The sequence below is a fragment of the Candoia aspera genome, chromosome 5 (genome assembly GCF_035149785.1).
Source record: "Candoia aspera isolate rCanAsp1 chromosome 5, rCanAsp1.hap2, whole genome shotgun sequence".
Lineage (NCBI taxonomy): Eukaryota > Metazoa > Chordata > Lepidosauria > Squamata > Boidae > Candoia > Candoia aspera.
In genome coordinates, this window is record NC_086157.1 from 24085298 (window position 1) to 24103892 (window position 18595).

Genomic DNA, 18595 nt, shown 5'->3' on the forward strand with positions numbered 1-18595 from the left:
GAAGGATGCACACGGAGCAGTAAGGGAGGAAGGCAACACCCAGCTATCAGTGATCAGTGGGGTGACAGATGTTGCAGCCATATCATTCTCACATCAGCTTTAATTTTCATTTATGAGGAAATTGTATGGCTGATCCATTCAGAAGAATTTTTATATGCTTTAGAATCCCTGAAATCACAAGAATAATCAGTCATTAGTAACTGGACTGGTTCCTTGTTACTGCCAACATTTGCACTAAATATTATAGTAATATAAAAAGTATATAGACCTGAATATTGGATACAAATACAACAGAGCCAAGGTTTACAACTATTGCCTATTTTGCTTCTGACACTTAATTTCTGCAACATTTTATTCAAATTATTAGGAGAAGCAAGTTGTCAGTGAATCAGTAAAGAAACTTCTCATGTAAATAGGTTTATGGGTTTATTTCTTACATCAGGAATAAACACATTTTCAATGTACACATCAATTCACAAACTTCAGAACTTATAGAGCAACGTACTGTGGCTGCTAAGCGCCAATTATTAAATGGACCTCCAGATCTTGCTGAATTACAATGTCCAGTATACCTAGCTAGTGGTACAAGATGTTGGAAGCTGTAGTTCAGCAAGACTTGAAGGACCACACATTTACTAATCATTACTTAGATGAAATTATATCTGTAATTGAGAGACACTTAGTTTTGAATTTATTTCAAAATTTATTTATTTATTGAATTTATTTCATGAGGCTTTTTCTAATGTATTCTACATTATTCTAATGTATTAATAGTTTAGATTTGAAAGAAGACTGTAACTGCATACAGTACAGTCTTATACTTTGTTACTTTTGAATTAAAATACATATAAGAAATGTAATAGACTGCAAATGTTACTTTTAAGGGGTAGGTAATATGACATTGCAAAATGAAGTTATTTACAAACAAAAAACATTTTTTCCCTTTTTTTTCCAGCTGAAATCAATCCTGCATTCATACATCATGCTATGGTTGGCTGTACTTATAGTTTTGCATGACTTGATTTAAAATTCATTCTGAAAATAGAGGATTTATTACTATTTTAGTTGCATTATAATATGCAAAACATGTATCAGATATGTTGGACCCTCACCAGTAAAACCTTCATTCAGTTAGAATGATTTTTTTTTTAAATTAACCTAGAAACGTTAAGACCTACAAGCTTCTGCTCTGTGGTTCTTAATTCAGCTCCCAATTAAAGTGGGGGGAAAAAGCCCTGAAGTGTATTTTTGTCATTTAGATATAGAAAGAATTTATATTAAAACCTTATGTGAAATATTTAACATAAATCTTTTGTGAAATATTTAACATAAATCTTGTGTTAAAGGTTGCTTCTTTGCAGGTAACTGTTTTTTGCTGAAGGATATGGGTCATGAGATATCACTAATGTATTGTAAAGTTAATTTTTAATTTAGAAGAACATCCAGCCTTCCAGAGATCTCTGATACTTGAAAGTATCAGCTTCCACCATTTTTCTGGAAATCACCTTTCCAAAATCCTGATGCTTGCTCATGACTTAATGTTAATGGGTTAATGGAATCTTTGCAATGAAAATTGAGATCTTTCTGTTACTCTAAGGTAAAGGTAAAGGTTTCCCTTGACATTAAGTCCAGTCGTGTCCGACTCTAGGGGGCGGTGCTCATCTCCGTTTCAAAGCCGAAGAGCTGGCGTTTGTCTGTAGACACTTCCGTGGTCATGTGGCCAGCATGACTACATGGAACACCGTTACCTGCCCGCCAAAGCAGTACCTATTAATCTACTCACATTTGCATGTTTTCAAACTGCTAGGTTGGCAGGAGCTGGGACTAGCAACGGGAGCTCACCCCATCATGCAGATTTGAACTGCCGACCTTCCGATCGGCAAGCTCAGCGGTTTAACCTGCAGTGCCACCGCGTCCCATTTCTGTTACTCTACAGAAGCATTAATATGAAACAAGATTGTTGAATCTAAACTAGGTGCTATTGTAACTATCTCATCAACATTTAAAGGAATTTCCAGTTAGAAAAATATCTGGAGATTCTGTTCTGAGCAGGCTAAACTCCTTATGAAGATTAGACAAATGCTGTGTTGCCTTTCAAATTTACAGATGATATTAATTGGATAAAAATCTTCTCCATAGTTCGGCATCCTGAAGTAATCTTTAACTGTACATCTCTTAACCTTATAACTTTCATGAAGAAGTAAAATAATTTGGGATTGTCCTTTGGAGATTTTTGATGAAAAGCTTTTATTTTTAGTATTAGCACTTTTCTTTTTCTACTGCTTTAAGAGTTTATTCACTATATCTGCAAAAATAATTGCTAGATATATAGTAATAATATATACTGGTAAAATAAATACTATAGTAGTGTTCAGTTGAAAGGAATTCACTTTAAAAAACACAGTGTTTTTTAATATAACCAGAATGTAATTTTAAGGGATAGGAAGAAGTAAGCTGTATCTGGATATATTGGAATAAAATTCTACACATGTAAGGAGTACATAGGAATTATGTTATTGTTATAAATTAAACCTGAGTTTGTTAGGTATAATTACATCAAATAAAAGATTACATATATGGGACATGTTAGACGTAATGTATTACCTGGAAGTGAGTTTTAAAAATACCTTTATGAATAAGTTGTTTTCCTCTTCATTTGTAGATGTGATGCAGATCCATCAGCCCTTGCTAAGTATGTTCTTGCTTTGGTGAAAAAAGATAAAAGTGAGAAAGAACTTAAAGCACTATGTGTTGATCAACTGGATGTGTTTCTTCAGAAGGGTAAGATCTTGTAAATTTAAAGCTTCAGCATCTTATTTCAAATTCTAATCTCCATTTAAGATTTAATTCATTTAATTTTAATTACAACTTGGAAATAACTTTACCAATGTCTTTATTTCCCATAGAAATATAAAAGTATAGTACAACATCTAGCATAAACTTTGACTGATATTCGAATGCTGTTGTTGAAGATAAGATCACCATGAGTTTTGCTTTTGGATTCTCTGAATAATATGTTTTAAAAATTTATTAGACAACTGCCTAGAATAAAATATCAAAACAACTTTCAGACAGTTAGTATGTGCTTCTTCCTTCCCTTGATTGTTTGAAATGATTCTCTTTCCCCATCTGAGCATTTTAAAAGGTTGTTCTTGCTTGAAAACATCATTGCCTGGGCAGCTGAATGTGTTGTTGTTATTTTGTTATTACCATAGGCAGTTAATGTCTCATTGCAGAACCAAAATAAGGCTATGTATGTTGTTTCCAAAGCTGTAAATCCTAGAATTGGTGCCTGAAAATAGAATTGCAACAATGATGAGCAAGTACAAAACTGCTAATTTTCCAAGTAATAATAGCCATTATGACCATTTCTCAACCGCCCGTATGTGTACTGTGTACTGTTTGGATTTCATTTCAGAGACACAGATATTTGTAGAAAAATTATTTGATGCTGTAAATACCAAGAGCTATCTACCTCCACCAGAGCAGCTATCCTCAGGAAGCCTGAAATCAGACTTCTTTCAGCATCAAGAAAAAGAAGCAAAAAAAGAAGAGGTGGTAATCAGTCATATCTTTTCTTAAGCTTATGTTATATTTGGTAACCCGGTTTACATATTTCGTTGCTATTTGTACTATCAGAACATTTAAAGTCCAGGTTGTTAAAACTATGTTTCTGATGGATGTCTTCTAGAGGATAGACTTCAGTCATAATTAATCCTAGCAACATGTATGGTAGAGATATAAAACTAAAAGAGTATCAGATAATCTAATACTATGAGAAACAGATGGTAAAGGGTATTAATAGAGCAAAGTAGCGCGAAATATCTCTAATACTTAATTTTTATGCTACTGTTGTGACATGGTATTTTCTGTAGGATAAATGTGTAAGGTTTGTGAAAAACTCAGGAGAACTCTGTAAAGGTTCATTTTTATTTGGTTGCTAGAAAAAAGATCTGTTTCATATTCCTTTTTATCAAGGTAATTAAAGAGGAAGAACGAGAGAAAAAATTCTCTAGAAGGCTTAATCATAGTCCTCCTCAGTCAAGTTCACGATACCGAGAAACCAGGTAATGCCTGTTTTTCTCATTTTTTGCAATTGACAATGTTTCTAATTTTTAGGACTCTAATATAAATGCTGAGACATTGTTTTATGTCAATATCACAAGGTTTAGAGAGGCACAAATGAACAAGTGTCTGTGCAGAATGTGTTTTAAACCAAAATTTAAAAATCAAAATTATGTTTTATTTTGAACTTACTACATTTGTAATAGACATACAAGCAAGTACATTTCATGAAGTCTCTCCACCCTTATATTTGAAATATAGCTTATTAACAATAGAATAATTACATTTTAGAAAATCACCAAAATCTGGACTTTTCTCTTTTCTACTTCTGTATCATTAACAGAATTAGCCAGTACTGTATAAGTCAAGGACCATCCAGGTACGAAAATTGCAGATTAGTTACTTTCACAATTTTGTCATAGGCAATATGTTTTTTTAATATTTGCATTGGCCTGGTAATTAGGGATGTGCATAACTCGTCAGTTTGAAAATGGAACATTGGCAAAGAACTTACATCTGGGAGACCTTGAACCACTTCTAATTTGAAGGATTTATTTCCAGAAATTGCTGAACCCCCATTGGAATAGCATGGCCCAGAGTTGGAATGGAATATTCTGAAGCTGTCTGGAAAGCTCCATTCCCAAATTGATGAATGTTGCATTCCTACCAGCAGCCTTCATCTTGCAATATTTTCTGTGCTTATCTTAAGTTTTTGTTAGATATTTCTACTAGTTTTGATATAAATAATGTCTTTATCTTTTGTATGAATTACAGGTTCCATTTTCCATTTAGGGTATAAAATTTATTCCTATAAATTTTTCTTGTCCCAAATATTTAGAAGCAGGGATGAAAGGAAGAAAGAAGAGCGTTCTCGCAAGAGAGATTATGATCGGAATCCTCCACGAAGAGAGTCCTATAGAGACCGCTACAACAGAAGAAGGGGAAGGAGCCGGAGCTACAGCAGGAGCCGTAGTCGAAGCTGGAGTAAGGAAAGGTTGCGGGATCGAGATAGAGACAGAAGTAGGAGCCGCACTAGAAGTAGAACAAGAAGCAGAGGTAACTAATGACCTAAGTATTAATGAGCACAGTGTATTTTATTTAAATAAATAAAATTGCAGATGTAGTATGTAGGCAGGTCTACTCAGATTTTCTTTGTCCTCGGGGGAGAGAGATGGAGCAGATTTTTGGCTTTTAGCTTCCTTCCATGCTTTCCCCTTCCATGCCTTTTCCTTACCCTGCACATTACAAATGGAAGGGAATTATCTGAGAGTGTAAGTTCAACATGTATTTGAATGTCCTGTCTTCTGGCTCTGTTGTCCAGAGCACTGTGTGTTCTTGGCTGTAATTAAAAATGTCTATCGCAAGGACAAATCTTTGTGCAGTCTCCAAATTAATAAAAGCTGGAGATGCCCACTCAAAATAATTTATACATATTTCAGAATTTATTACATTATTTGAAATGGTCACTGGTTGTATTGTCTGATCTGTTGTTGTTGTTGTTACATTAGTTGGGTTTTAGAGGGTGGTGTTTTTTTTCATTTTTGAGAAATTGATTAGCCTGCATAATTGTTGATGTTTTGCTTATATTACCTTGTCACCTTGCACACTTCTCAAATGTTCTTTTATAGAAAGAGATCTGGGGAAGCCAAAGTATGACTTAGACAGAACAGAGCCATTAGAAAATAATTACACTCCTGTTTCTTCTGTAACAAATATTTCATCTGGCCACTATCCTGTCCCTACGCTAAGTAGCACTATAACTGTTATTGCTCCTGCTCATCATGGAAATAGTACTACTGAAAGTTGGTCAGAATTTCATGAAGAACAATTGGACCACAATGCTTATGGAAGACCTCCACTACCAAAGAAACGGTGCAGAGACTATGATGGTAAGCTCAGAAAAATGGGCCCAAATATTGAAGATAAGATGCATATGTTACTTTTATTGTTAGTTTTTTTTCCTTGAGCTCCTCCAGTATTGATGATCAAAGATCTTAAATGTTCTCATTAAATGATTTTGTCTTTAATATTTTATATAGTATTGTGTAGAAGTATAAAAAAAGTAAGTTTACTACATTGTAATATGTTCCATTGTTATATAGCTACATTGTTAAGGTTTATTGCTCAGAATGCTACAGGCTTTCCTAATTTTATTTTGCTTTAACTTTTCAGAAAAAGGTTTTTGTATGAGGGGAGATATGTGTCCTTTTGATCATGGAAGCGACCCTGTAGTTGTAGAAGATGTGAACCTTCCAGGCATGCTGCCTTTTCCGGCACAGCCACCAGTTGTTGAAGGACCTCCTCCTCCTCCAGGACTTCCTCCTCCACCACCTATTCTTACTCCTCCTCCTGTAAATCTTAGACCACCTGTTCCACCTCCAGGCCCTTTACCACCCAGTCTTCCACCTGTTACAGGTAGGTTCTGTGAATTGTAAATCTATGTCTTGGCCGCAATATATTGTGCAAAATCAGTATGATTTCTGGTAAATGCCAGATCTGTGTGAAATAAGATCATCTTTTACTCTCTAATATGGTAGTGGACAAACATGGATCTCACTTGTCTTATGGAAACTTGATTGGTCAAAGATAGGATTTCTAGCTGCCCCAGCAGTCCTAATGCCATGGTTGGGAAGGAGGTACAGCAGTGATTTTTCTTGAGACTTTGGCTGAGACCAGATGTGCTTTCTTTGCACATGGATGGGTGAGAGAGCCTCTATGTTACATTGGGCCTTAGGGAGAGGATAAGGCTGATCAGTTCACTTTCTGATTTACATGAGGAATAGAATGCCATGAAGGTCCTAGGCTTTTGGAAGTTTCTTAACACTTTCCCATTTACTGTGTTTTTGAGACCTAATGATGTTTCAGCCACTTTATGGATAGTTATTTAGTATTAATTGCTCCTGGTTTTATGAACGCATTTTCCTAGTGTTTTGTAAATTGCCTTGAGTATGCAGAAGTTGGCAGTCTGTAAAATGTGTGAAGTAAATAGATAAATAAATACTCCTACTCTGCATTTTATAACCATTTGTTTCTCTTTAAACAGTGGAACTTACTTCAAAACAACCTAATATATTTTCATTATGAAGATATATATAAGGAGATACCCTTTTAGATATGCAGGATCCAGACTAAGCTTTAAAAAATTAAAATTAGGAGATTGATTGCAAAGAATACTTTAGTGTATTTTTTTTAAAATCTGTGATATGATCTCTGTAGTTTCCTTTAGTTACAGTTCTGACACTTGTACTATAAAATAGTTGTACATCAGGCAACAAGTTACCAGCAGTGAGAGTAATTTGCAGTTAGAACTGCTGCAACTATTTCTTCTTTTCCACATTTTATATTACATGATTAGATAAGAAAATATTTCTGTTTTATGGTGCACTAACATGGTATAATAAGTATTTCCCCTAGTGATTGTAGACCATTTTTCTTGGTAAATGATTTATATCTATCCTGAAACTATTGCCTTCCCAAAGAAATAAAAGTTAGCCATTATTTACTAAATATTGCTATCTATTTCTCAAGATGCAGAATATATTCAAAGACAAGATGTGCAGGCCTTTTATTTTGTGCAATATGTGGTTGCTCTTTCTTCATTTTTGTAATTATTTCTCATTTTGGTAGGACCACCTCCTCCACTACCACCTTTGCAGCCCTCTGGTATGGATGCTCCCCCAAATTCTGCTACCAGCTCTGTTCCTACAGTTGTAACAACGGGTATTCATCACCAACCACCACCTGCTCCACCCTCTCTCTTTACAGGTGTAGTACTGATTTTTTTTTTTTAACCAATGAAAAGGGAAAAGTGTTTTCTACACATAAAGTGTAATGGACTACTAGAATATTGGAAGGGGGAAAAAAGTCATGGGAGGAGTATTCCACCCTCACAGAGTAGCACTTCTCATTCCTTCGTCTTCTCTACAGTCTCGTTTCCCCTGTCATATTGGTCCTAAAGTATCCCCAAACTTTTAGAGCAGATTTTGAATTTATGGAGGGAAGTAAAAGATTAGGGGCTGAACGTACCTTAATTGGATGCCATCATACAGTTTACTAAAAAGAAGTCAGTTGCGAGTGGCAAAAAGAATAATTCTACCTAATGAAAATAGTATACCAGCCTATGTTTTTAATAAGCCTCTGTGTGGGATGTAGTTTTACAATCAAAGACAAGATCAAAAGAACCATCCTTGGCCCAATATTGTATTAATAATCAGTTAGAAATAAATTATCAGAAAACAAAGATAATGACCTTTGCTAAAAGGCCGAAACTTCGCTCCTGGCATATAAATGGGCACAGAATAGAGCAAGTGACAAGCTTCAAATACCTAGGGGTAGTTGTGCATGCCACTGGATCTAGGAAACCTCACTTTGAGTATGCAGCTGATTCTGGACAAAAATCAGCTAATGCCATTCTAAAGTTTTTCCGAAGCAAAGGCGGGCACTATATTCCAGCAGCTCTTAAGCTCTTCCAGGTGAAGTCATTAGCCCAGCTCCTTTACGGGTCCTGCGTTGGTGCTCCAACTTCAAGCATTACACCTCTGGAAAGAGTGCAGTCCAAATTTATTAGAGCAGTACTCCAAATGCCCAAATGTGTGACAAACGCTCAACTTCGAGTGGAAGTCGGCATGATAAAAGTCGAGGCAAGAGTGCGTCTAGCCTCCCTGAACCTTTGGCTAAAACTCAAGCATTATCCCCAAGGTTTAGCACCACTCATTTTTCAAGATTACTTCCAATCCTCTTGGTTAAAAGACATTGAATTTAGCCTCACAAAGCTAGGATTTTCTACAGATTCTATTCTTAGGATGAATTACGAACAGGCAAAATTGACCCTGAAGCAAAGGATAAAGGATATAGAGAGACAAATGGACTTACAGAAGGCCCCTCATTTCCTATCTTCAGAGCATAATAAATATATTGTCAATACTGCTAACTACCTTTCTCAACTTGAAATTCCTAGCCAGCGGAAAGCTTTCTCCCTAGCTCAAAGCCATGCACTCCCTTCTGCAGTCTTGGAAGGCAGATACAAAAAAATCCCAATAGCTGCCCTTGTAACAATGGAGAGATAGAAACTATGGACCACGTGCTTCTCTATTGTCCTTTTTATAAAGAGCTCAGGAGTAAACTAATATTACCTTTGATTAGTAAATGCCCTAGATGGAAAGATATAGATTGTATGCAAATGTTACTTATAGATGAATATCCAGCTGTCACGGTGCAAGTAGCCAGATTCTGCGCAGCTGCTATAAAGTTTGGTCAGATTATGATTGGAAAAATGTAGTAATGTATCCCTTGTAATAACTTTGTGGTCTATATAACACATTTTATATATGGTATTTTATTCTTTTTATCACTCCTTTTAATATTTTACATATATTTTTATAGACACTTATACCTGATAATATTAGTCATGATAATGCAAATTAATAAGATTGTTTTTAAACTTGATTAAGGGGCTCACTTACATTGTGATCCAAACATATTTTAACACTTAACTGGAACTTGTAAACTCAAATTTAAAATTATTTTAATTTAGATGGCTCATATTTTATGGCTAATGGCTAATGTTCATATTTTTATAGAATTGTATCTTATACTGGTCAGTGACCGTAATAAAATAAATTGAATTGAATCAAAAGAACTGTGAAAACTAGGTTTCCAAACTTAATGGAGCATTAAATGTATTTTTCCCCCAAAAGGTCAAAAGCTTTTGAAATTAAGAAAGCTCCCAAACTAGTTTATTATATATTACAAAGTTTAAAGAAAAAACATTTAAAAAAAACTTTGGGGTAGAAAAAGTTTGAGCATGAGAAAAAAATTATTTTGAGTTCTGATTAGAATTTATCACCAGAGAACAGTCTTCTATTTGATCCTATATAAATTGTATTAAGCTTATATCTATGATTAAAGTATGGAAAGTTTATTTGCATATAGTTTTAGCATAAAGCTGTTTAGTAGGGTAATCATTCAATCATTCAAAATGATTCAATTCAGCAATCCAGCTACCTTTGCATGTGTGCCAAATATCCTTTTTTCCCCAAATCAGACTGGTGATTTGAATCACTTAAGGGTTGATTTGCATGCCTGTACTATATGATTTAAGTTTCCCTATTATTGTGTGATTAGATAATGTCTTTTTTGCCAGAAACATATGACACAGATGGCTATAATCCTGAAGCACCAAGTATAACCAGCACTTCAAGACCCATGTATAGGCATAGAGTCCATGCCCAAAGACCAAATTTGATAGGACTGACCTCAGGTGATATGGACCTGCCACCAAGAGGTAAGGTGAAAGATTTCTTGTTTTAAAATATAGATGGATGGTAGCACATGATTCTTGGAGGCCGTAAGTTTAGTCTATTCACCCAAGGCTTGAATTACCTCCCACCCTCACCTTTATGTTATTCCATCTTGCTAATTGGGAAATGTGATAGTTGCAAGGATCATTTCTATTAGTGTCATCCTCCTCATCATAACTGCACTTTTCCCAGTCAAGCAAACACCTTCTTCTAAGGCTTATAGAGTATGATTTAATGGAAAAGCAACAATCCATTCACACTGTACTCTCTAATGGAATCAAATACCTTTCATCAGCTGGTGTTGGAAGCTCCTAATCAGGCAGACAGGGTACGGATAGAATATGATACCTGATGGAAGGTGTCAGTCAAGCCCACCATAGATTTGTAAATACCTGTATGGGTGGGTAAATGGTTCTGCTCTTGTATTAGGTTTAATGCATTGTCTTATTATTTAACTGATTTTTTCTATTTCTCTTCACACATGCATGTCCATTTTATTATAAAACATTTAAAATAATAGATGCTTGCTACCTTGTTTAAAAGTTAAACAAGCTCAGACTAACAGGCACAGTAGTTTCATGAGATATGAAACCAAAGGAATGAATAATGATGGAGTGGAAAAGATAATATTTTAAGTTTTGCATAATAAGGTGACCTGGAGTTCTAATCATCTCAAAGAAGATCTTTCATGTTTGGGAAAATCAGGTTTCTGGCAATCAGAGAAGTTTGTTATAATACTATGATGTCTGCAGAAATATTTCCAAATTATTTTCCCTCATTACTAAAGCTTTTTGATTTTGAATAGCCCTAATGATCTTTTCAGAATCCTTCTAGGAATTACAATCTTCAGTTAAAGTAATCTATTTATTAGAGATTGGATTCCTAGTTTCGTTGTTTGTCTTGCCTACCTACAAATGATTCTATAATGGTATCTTTCTCCAACCAGATGGCATCTAGGTATGTAAGAATTCAGTTTGCAACTTCCCCAGGCAGCATGAGGGAGGCTATATTTAACGTTTCCGCGATCCTTATAGCTCTGTTTAGTTTTTTCTCTATGTTATTTCAGTTCTTCTAAAATTACTACAACTCACCATGGTACTTTCAGTAGTTTGCAAGATACCTAGAAAATGATAAAACACCCACAGTAAATCCAATTAAAAACATATGAAGTCAATAAAAGCACGGAACAAACATAATGGCCCAGAAAAATATGCCATCATATTGAATCACGTATGTGCTTTAATTACTGCTTTTAAGTTACAAACACTCTAAGAAAGAGCCTAGTTTTTAACATTTTCCTAAATACAATCTGATTTGCGCTGGAAGGCTATTCCAAAGAGTTAATGCTGCTACTGAAAGCAGATTTTAGCTGCATTTCTTCCCAGAAGTGGGGATTTTTTTTTCTTGCTTGATGACCTTGTACCCAGGTAGAGATGGGGATTAGGATAGGTGTGAAAAAGAGATTAGTGGAAACTTGTTTCAACCTCTTTGGTGAATCATAAAATCAAGGTGCAAAGGAAAAAAAAAAAGGAAAGGAAATGTACATGCAGGTAATTCAGAGAGAATGTATGCCCTGAGAGACACTCCAGATCTCATATTAAATCTTTACTGTTTCCCTATGACATGCCCCTTTCTTATTCTTTATATTTTTCCTCAAAATGTTGAAAACTATCAAAGAAATCCCTCTTGGGCTTCGGGTCGTAAGTCATCTGCTAAATATCTATAGTTGAAAAGACATTTTATTTTCTAAGCAGTGTACTCTATAGTTGCCCTGTGGGGTTTCTTGCATTTCCTTTTGAAGCACCTGGTCTTAGTATATATTGGACCAACACTGAATCAAAGGGACCTGGGTTTAAAGAATTACTGCATTTTTGCAGCATACCAAAAGCTGTAAGTTGGTTGATGGTAATAAGGAGAGAAAATTCTACTATAAAATGCACAAACACCTTTAAAAAATTAATCGATGTACTCTTTCTTCCACACAGAAAAACCTCCAAATAAAAGCAGTATGAGGATTGTAGTGGATTCAGAGTCCCGAAAGAGAACTATTGGTGCAGGTGATGGAGTTCCAGCAAAGAAGAATTGGTTTGACAAGTAAGCAATTGTTAGCTCTATTAACAGCAGAGTGAACAGAGTGATCAAGATTGAACTGCCATGTCCTCTGCTGTGCTCAAAAGACCCCTCTCCCTACCCCCCCCGACATATTTGACTTTAAAATAATGGAATTTAGATACAGTACAAAAATATTGTCTACACTTGATTTAAAGTTTGAAGGTCAAAAACGTTAAGAAAGCAGCTGCTGCTGCAGCATAATCAAAGTCCTGCCCTTTTGTATGTGTTTTTATGTAACATACTTCTGTAAAACTGCAGGGCTTTGATCATACTGCTGCAATCACTGTCTTGACTTTTTTGATGGATGAAGATCATATGAATAATATTTTGAATTATGTTTGTATCAGCCCTATAACACTCAACACCTTTCTGTGTACCTGTATTAAAAGATAATCAGATTATATTATATGTATCACTTGAGCGATATAGGCCATTGTTGCATGGTTAATGCTGCTTTCCAAATCAGGAACAGTTTTAATACACATGTTAATAAGTTCCTCATTCCAAGCAGAATTAAACTTGTAATATACACCACAAGATTAAATCTGGTAGAGTTTAGTATGGATACATATACTGTGTGTATAGTTCATCTAATCAGCGCTGAACTATACATACAGTATCTTATATATAATCTTTGGGGAATGGTATGTTCATGCAAGTTGTGGAAATTCATGTATTTGTTAAATCTTAAACTCTAGATTGGTCAAATGTACAGTGCTGATTACTTAGGTTCACATTTGTGCTACTTTCATTGAAGAACTCCCCCCCCCCCGATGTTCTAGATTGCTGCTTTTCCCTAGGTAAGGTGACTTGATGTAAGAGCTGCTTGAAAGATTCAGCTATCAGAAAACTGGCGGGGGGGCGGGTGATAAAACATTGCAGGAAATCTTCAAACTCTTTTTTAAATACAGGTGAATTCTTAAACAAGCACTGTAGAGGTTTCTGCAGAGGAAAATATGGGAATCTAAAGGAATGGTACTCATTTATGATCATGGATATGGTATATATAGGTATATATTATAGATGCTGGCATGTGATGATGAATTAATATTTGGTTTTGCCTACTTAGGGAGCTGCTTAGTGATATTGAGGCTTTTCTTGATCCCCAAGAATGTTTAAAAGAAAAGCTTCCTAGAATTTGGTTTTAGATTATTTATCATTTAATTCCAGATTTTAATTATCCTCTTGTGAATTAAATTCTACTAGTAACTTTAGGCATTTGATTATTTTATTTCAGACAAAATTTTAATAGAACAAACAGTCCAGCTTTCCAGAAGAAGTTGCAGTTTGGGAATGAAAATACAAAACTTGAACTGAGGAGAGTTCCTCCAGAACTTAATAATATTAGCAAACTAAATGAACACTTCAGCAAATTTGGAAATTTAGTGAATTTGCAGGTACGTAATACTGTAAACTTTTTACTATATCATTAAAATAATATATTAGATGCCAGTGTTTTTCTAATAAATAAAGCTTGAAAATACAGAAAACTATAAAAGAAAGCTAAAAAAGGGAACAAAAACATAGAGGATATATATTCATGTATATACATATATAACATTTTACAGAAAATATTTCAGTGAATGGGAGCCGTAATTTGTTATGATCATCCATAGCTCATGTATATTGATTAATTCTGCAGATGAAGTCTGAGTATTTTTGATAATAGAACTTCAAGCCCTTTTAGCAGGCCTCATTCTAGTTCAGAACATTTAGAATAGCATGATTGAATAGAATTTGTTGATGTAAACAATATTCACTACTTGTGTCAAGCACACTGACCCTACTGAATGGTAATTAAAGGTCCATATCCTGTTTCTAATGTGTAGTTTATCATTTTAAGCACAAATGATTATGGTTCTATGTCAGCCCTTTGAGGTAGGCCTGGTCAGGGAATATACAATGCAAGGGCTACTGGAACTCTCTTTTACTGCTATAGGATATAATAACAGAATTCCTTCTGCCACATCTCATTCCAAACAGAATCAAGGTGGGATTATTTTGAGTCTCCTTCTTATGCTACCTCTTTTTCCAGGACTGTGTTGTTTATTTTCTTTGAATGGTTTTCCTAAAGACTCTTGTATTCCTTTGAGAAGACTATCTCTACATTGTGTTTGGCTTTCTTTGAAAATCATAGGTTGCCTACCAGGGAGATCCAGAAGGTGCTCTCATCCAGTTTGCTACCCATGAGGAGGCTAAAAAAGCGATATCGAGTACAGAAGCAGTCTTAAATAATCGATTTATCAAAGTCTATTGGCATAGAGAAGGCAGTACTCCGCCAATGACAACTTCAGTGCAGAAGGTAAAGGGATAATATTTGGTTAATTTGGGTAGCTCTTTTAAGCTAAATGTCTACTTTAGCTTGATTTTCAGGAAGAAGTTTGAATCTAGCATTTTCTAAATAAATACTAAGAAGTCAGGGTTATTTATTTTAATATTTTAATAATTTATAAATTATAAATTATATAATTTGATAATTTTGAATTTAATAATTTTGCTTCTGATGAATATAGGTCAGCTAAATATTTCATTTCACATATCTGGACATTTTTACTGTAGGAAAAGTCAGTGGATCAGAGCCGATACAGCATTTCAGTACTGACTGTTCTCCTTACTAGATTCATTTTGAAAAAAAAGGTTGTGCACATTTCAAAAATAATCCAGAGTGCTTCCAGTCTTATGCGAAAGCATCTCTGCTATACATTAAAGCACCCTCCCCCCCCCCCCGCTTCCAGACTTATGTATGAGCCTGGAAAGGATGATGGGATTGCTTTATTTAATGAATATTAGAAGGATGTTTCATGAGGTTCAACCACTTCTATGGAATAAATTTTGAAGCATGATGGCTCTAAAAATAATACTTTCAAGCTTTGAGTATGTTTTGTGATAACCTACAGCACTCATCCCCAGATTACTATCTGAAGTATTACAGAACTGTATAAATGTTTATTGGAAAGATAATCTGAGGATATTAATAAATTCCTTGCAAAAAAATGGACTTGTGAAACAATGGATCACATATATTGTGACACTGAAAACATTTTAAAGCAATTTCCAGTTTATCTGTTTCCAAAACTACTATGAATTTTGAGACAAATTAGAATCTGTAGTACAAAAAATCTTATTATATCAATTGTTCTGAGGATTTTTTTATGTTATATTTTTTAACATAATTAATTCTAATTATGTTATAAAGCAGCCCAGTAGTCTGGTTCAGACAAAGCTAAATGGTATCAAAGCAAACTTAGAGGATTTTCAAACTCTTCTCCTCCTTCTGTTAAAAAGATCAAAAGGTTTCATTTCAAAACTAACTAGAATTCTCTCTGTTGTCAAATCTGAGAACTGTGGTTTATTCTATTTATTGTTAGCAAAAAACAAAGTTGAAGAATACCTATTTTTAAAATGTTCAAGTAGCCTGTTTTTAGGTTTAAAACTTAAATCTGTTTGAGGACTACGGCCTTATAAATCATACTGAAAATATAATTATGCTAAAATAGCAATCAGGTAAGAGAGCATCATGAAAAATGGAATAATGGTAAAATGTCTAGAAGCCGGCCATACTTTGAGTTAAAATATTTATGAACTATTATGAAGATTTTATTTCTTTTTAAGGTAATACAGCCTTTAGCCCAGCAGCCCATTTTACCAGTTGTGAAGCAGTCAGTCAAGGAACGATTAGGTCCAGTACCTGCCAGTAACATTGAGCCTGCTGAAGCTCAGAGTGCCAGCGCAGAAGCCGTTCAGGTGAATATGACCCTAATCCTGCTGAACTTCCTTGATCTGTAAAACCAAACTATAGTTTCTTGTTTGTCAGAAGCATATATTCAATATAAATGGTAAACAGAACCTTTTAAAATGATTTAAATGATCTTTACATTTAATTTGCATGTTTAGTAAAACAGTGCATTTGACTTTATGAGGCCACATTACAGATTCATTACAATTCTTTCTAATTAATAGCCAAAATAGTTAAAAGGATTAATTCCTGCCTCAGAAGAATTAAAGTGTTCTAATACTCAAGTATGATTTTTTATTTATCTATGAAAAAGTATTATCATACTGTTTCCCATTGCAAAAACGCTGAAATGGTTTACAAGCTCAATAAGAACTTAATTAAAACCAGTTCATTAGTAAAACAAATCTTAGAGGAATTTGTGGCTGAGGAAGGCCAACCTAGAAAGTTGGTTATATAAAAGAAGCTTAAAACATTTCAATCTGGGATATGGCATATCATAAAAGAGAGACCGTTCTACAGGATGGGTCCCACCACAGAGAAGGTCATCTTCTGAGTTGCCACCAAGTCGCAGTCTATAAGCTGTAGCTCCTTAGTCGAACATGAGATCTTCCTGATTAGTTGACATTAAAAGGCTTTGTACGAAATACGTTGCATTCAGTATTGCCAAAGCTCATGTAGATGATAGACTTCCAAAACATTGCTCTGAGCAGCAGTGATGAGATTTAATGAACCAATTTTTCTATATAGCAAATGGGAATGATATATCTGAATACGCCCTTTCCCATTACATAATATGCTCACTAGTTTTTAAATCAGCCTGCAGCTTATTTTCCTCCAATTCTGATACTTTATCCAGCAGAAAGTTACATCGCATTTTGACGTTAGGCCTCAAAATCCTATCATTGAAGGGGATGGGATTTATTAGTATTTTGCTAAACTGTCACAGTTTTTTTATTTATCTTGGCTGAATTGGTTGGTTTTTACACAGCTATCTTAAAACTGAAAAAATGTATTTAAAATTTTTAAAAAATCCTTTTTTCCCCCTCATCTAGAATGTAACCAAACTATCTGTTAAGGATAGACTTGGGTTTGTGCCTAAACCCCCTACTCCAACTACAGAAAAGGTAAGAAACCTGTAATGCTCAGTGAACTGTCATCTTATTAACATGAATAAGCTTCAGTGCAGATGTTCACATGTTTTACATGCAAAGTAGTTGTATGCGTCTTAAGACCAGTAACAGAGCTCTGAAATGAAGACAGTTTAAATGCTGCTAACTGTGCTGTTTTCACATAGGCATCTTCAGTGAAACCTAAATTGTTGCCATTTGGGCATGAGTTTGCATGTCGGGGTGGCGGTTAACAAAAGTAGATTGAATTTGGTGCAGCAGAGCAAACAAAATTACTAGACATTAGAAAATTGATTTTTGGTGTGGTGATGCAGATAGTGGCAGCCAATTGCTAAGGTGTGCTGTCACATTCCTAAAGCTCTTTGCAACACTTCTGGATTAACATTTTAATAAGCCTCTGTCAGCATTGCTAATAGTAAGAGATTATGGAGGTTCTAGTCCAAAGCACCCAGATGATGCCTGCTAGACTATGCTATACTTTGCTTTGATGATTCCAACTCTTTGCTTAGCATCTATGGTTACGTGGCTTGCGCTATTGGAGTGATAATCCTACTCAGTGTGATTTTATTTTATCTAGTAGAATTGCATATTGGAAAATAGAGGAGGTAGACACTGAACAGTGTGGGTGTATAGTTGTAAAATGCAAATTAAAAGCTTGCTGCCTTTTATTGTGAGTTCAGATTCTTTGTCTTGATGAATTCAATGTGCATATAGTGATCCAGGATAATTTAAATTGGATAAATTGTCTATAGGCTTTAAAGCTCATAAGTATTTGGGGAAAAAAGCAGGTAAAAAGAGAATCAGTATAGGAAAAATGAGAGAGAAAAACAATAAACTAAAGCCTAATCAAAACATGCTTTTAAGACCTTTCTTGAGAGTGTTACAGATTATTTTGAAAACACCCTTATGTGTCTCAATATACCATTTAATATACAAAATTCATTAGCTTTTTCTTACAGCTCCTTCCATATATTATGATACCAAGGGTCACAAAGACTTAGTGGAAGATTACATGTCTTAGTATCAGAAAAAAACAATCTTTTTATTTTCCGTTTTTTGAATGAGGGGAGCAGGGGTTCTGAGTTTATGAAAAGCATATATTGACTCAAGAGCACTCTGTAACTGCTGCTTTTTACAGTTTTAAAATTATCCTTTAGCTTTAACAGTTAAACTGCCTTTAACTCCCAGTTTTACTACTTTTGAATTCAAAATAATTATAATAAACACCCTTTGACTTCTCAATATATGCTGAGACC

At 34.7% G+C, this 18595-nt stretch overlaps 1 protein-coding gene across 2 annotated transcripts in view; it reads left to right on the forward strand.

Moving 5' to 3' along the window:
- The window catches only part of RBM26 (RNA binding motif protein 26), a 38420-nt gene that overhangs the window by 3962 nt on the left and 15863 nt on the right, over positions 1-18595 (forward strand). Inside the window, exons 2-14 of one of the 2 annotated variants that reach the window (XM_063304666.1) lie at positions 2663-2781; positions 3419-3558; positions 3979-4067; positions 4904-5121; positions 5694-5954; positions 6238-6480; positions 7693-7830; positions 10208-10348; positions 12350-12458; positions 13714-13873; positions 14614-14778; positions 16089-16220; positions 17265-17336. In XM_063304666.1, the coding sequence (XP_063160736.1) occupies positions 2663-2781; positions 3419-3558; positions 3979-4067; positions 4904-5121; positions 5694-5954; positions 6238-6480; positions 7693-7830; positions 10208-10348; positions 12350-12458; positions 13714-13873; positions 14614-14778; positions 16089-16220; positions 17265-17336 (1987 nt within the window). The remainder of the gene's footprint in view (positions 1-2662; positions 2782-3418; positions 3559-3978; positions 4068-4903; positions 5122-5693; positions 5955-6237; positions 6481-7692; positions 7831-10207; positions 10349-12349; positions 12459-13713; positions 13874-14613; positions 14779-16088; positions 16221-17264; positions 17337-18595) is intronic. The other variant, XM_063304667.1, reaches the window with a different exon arrangement.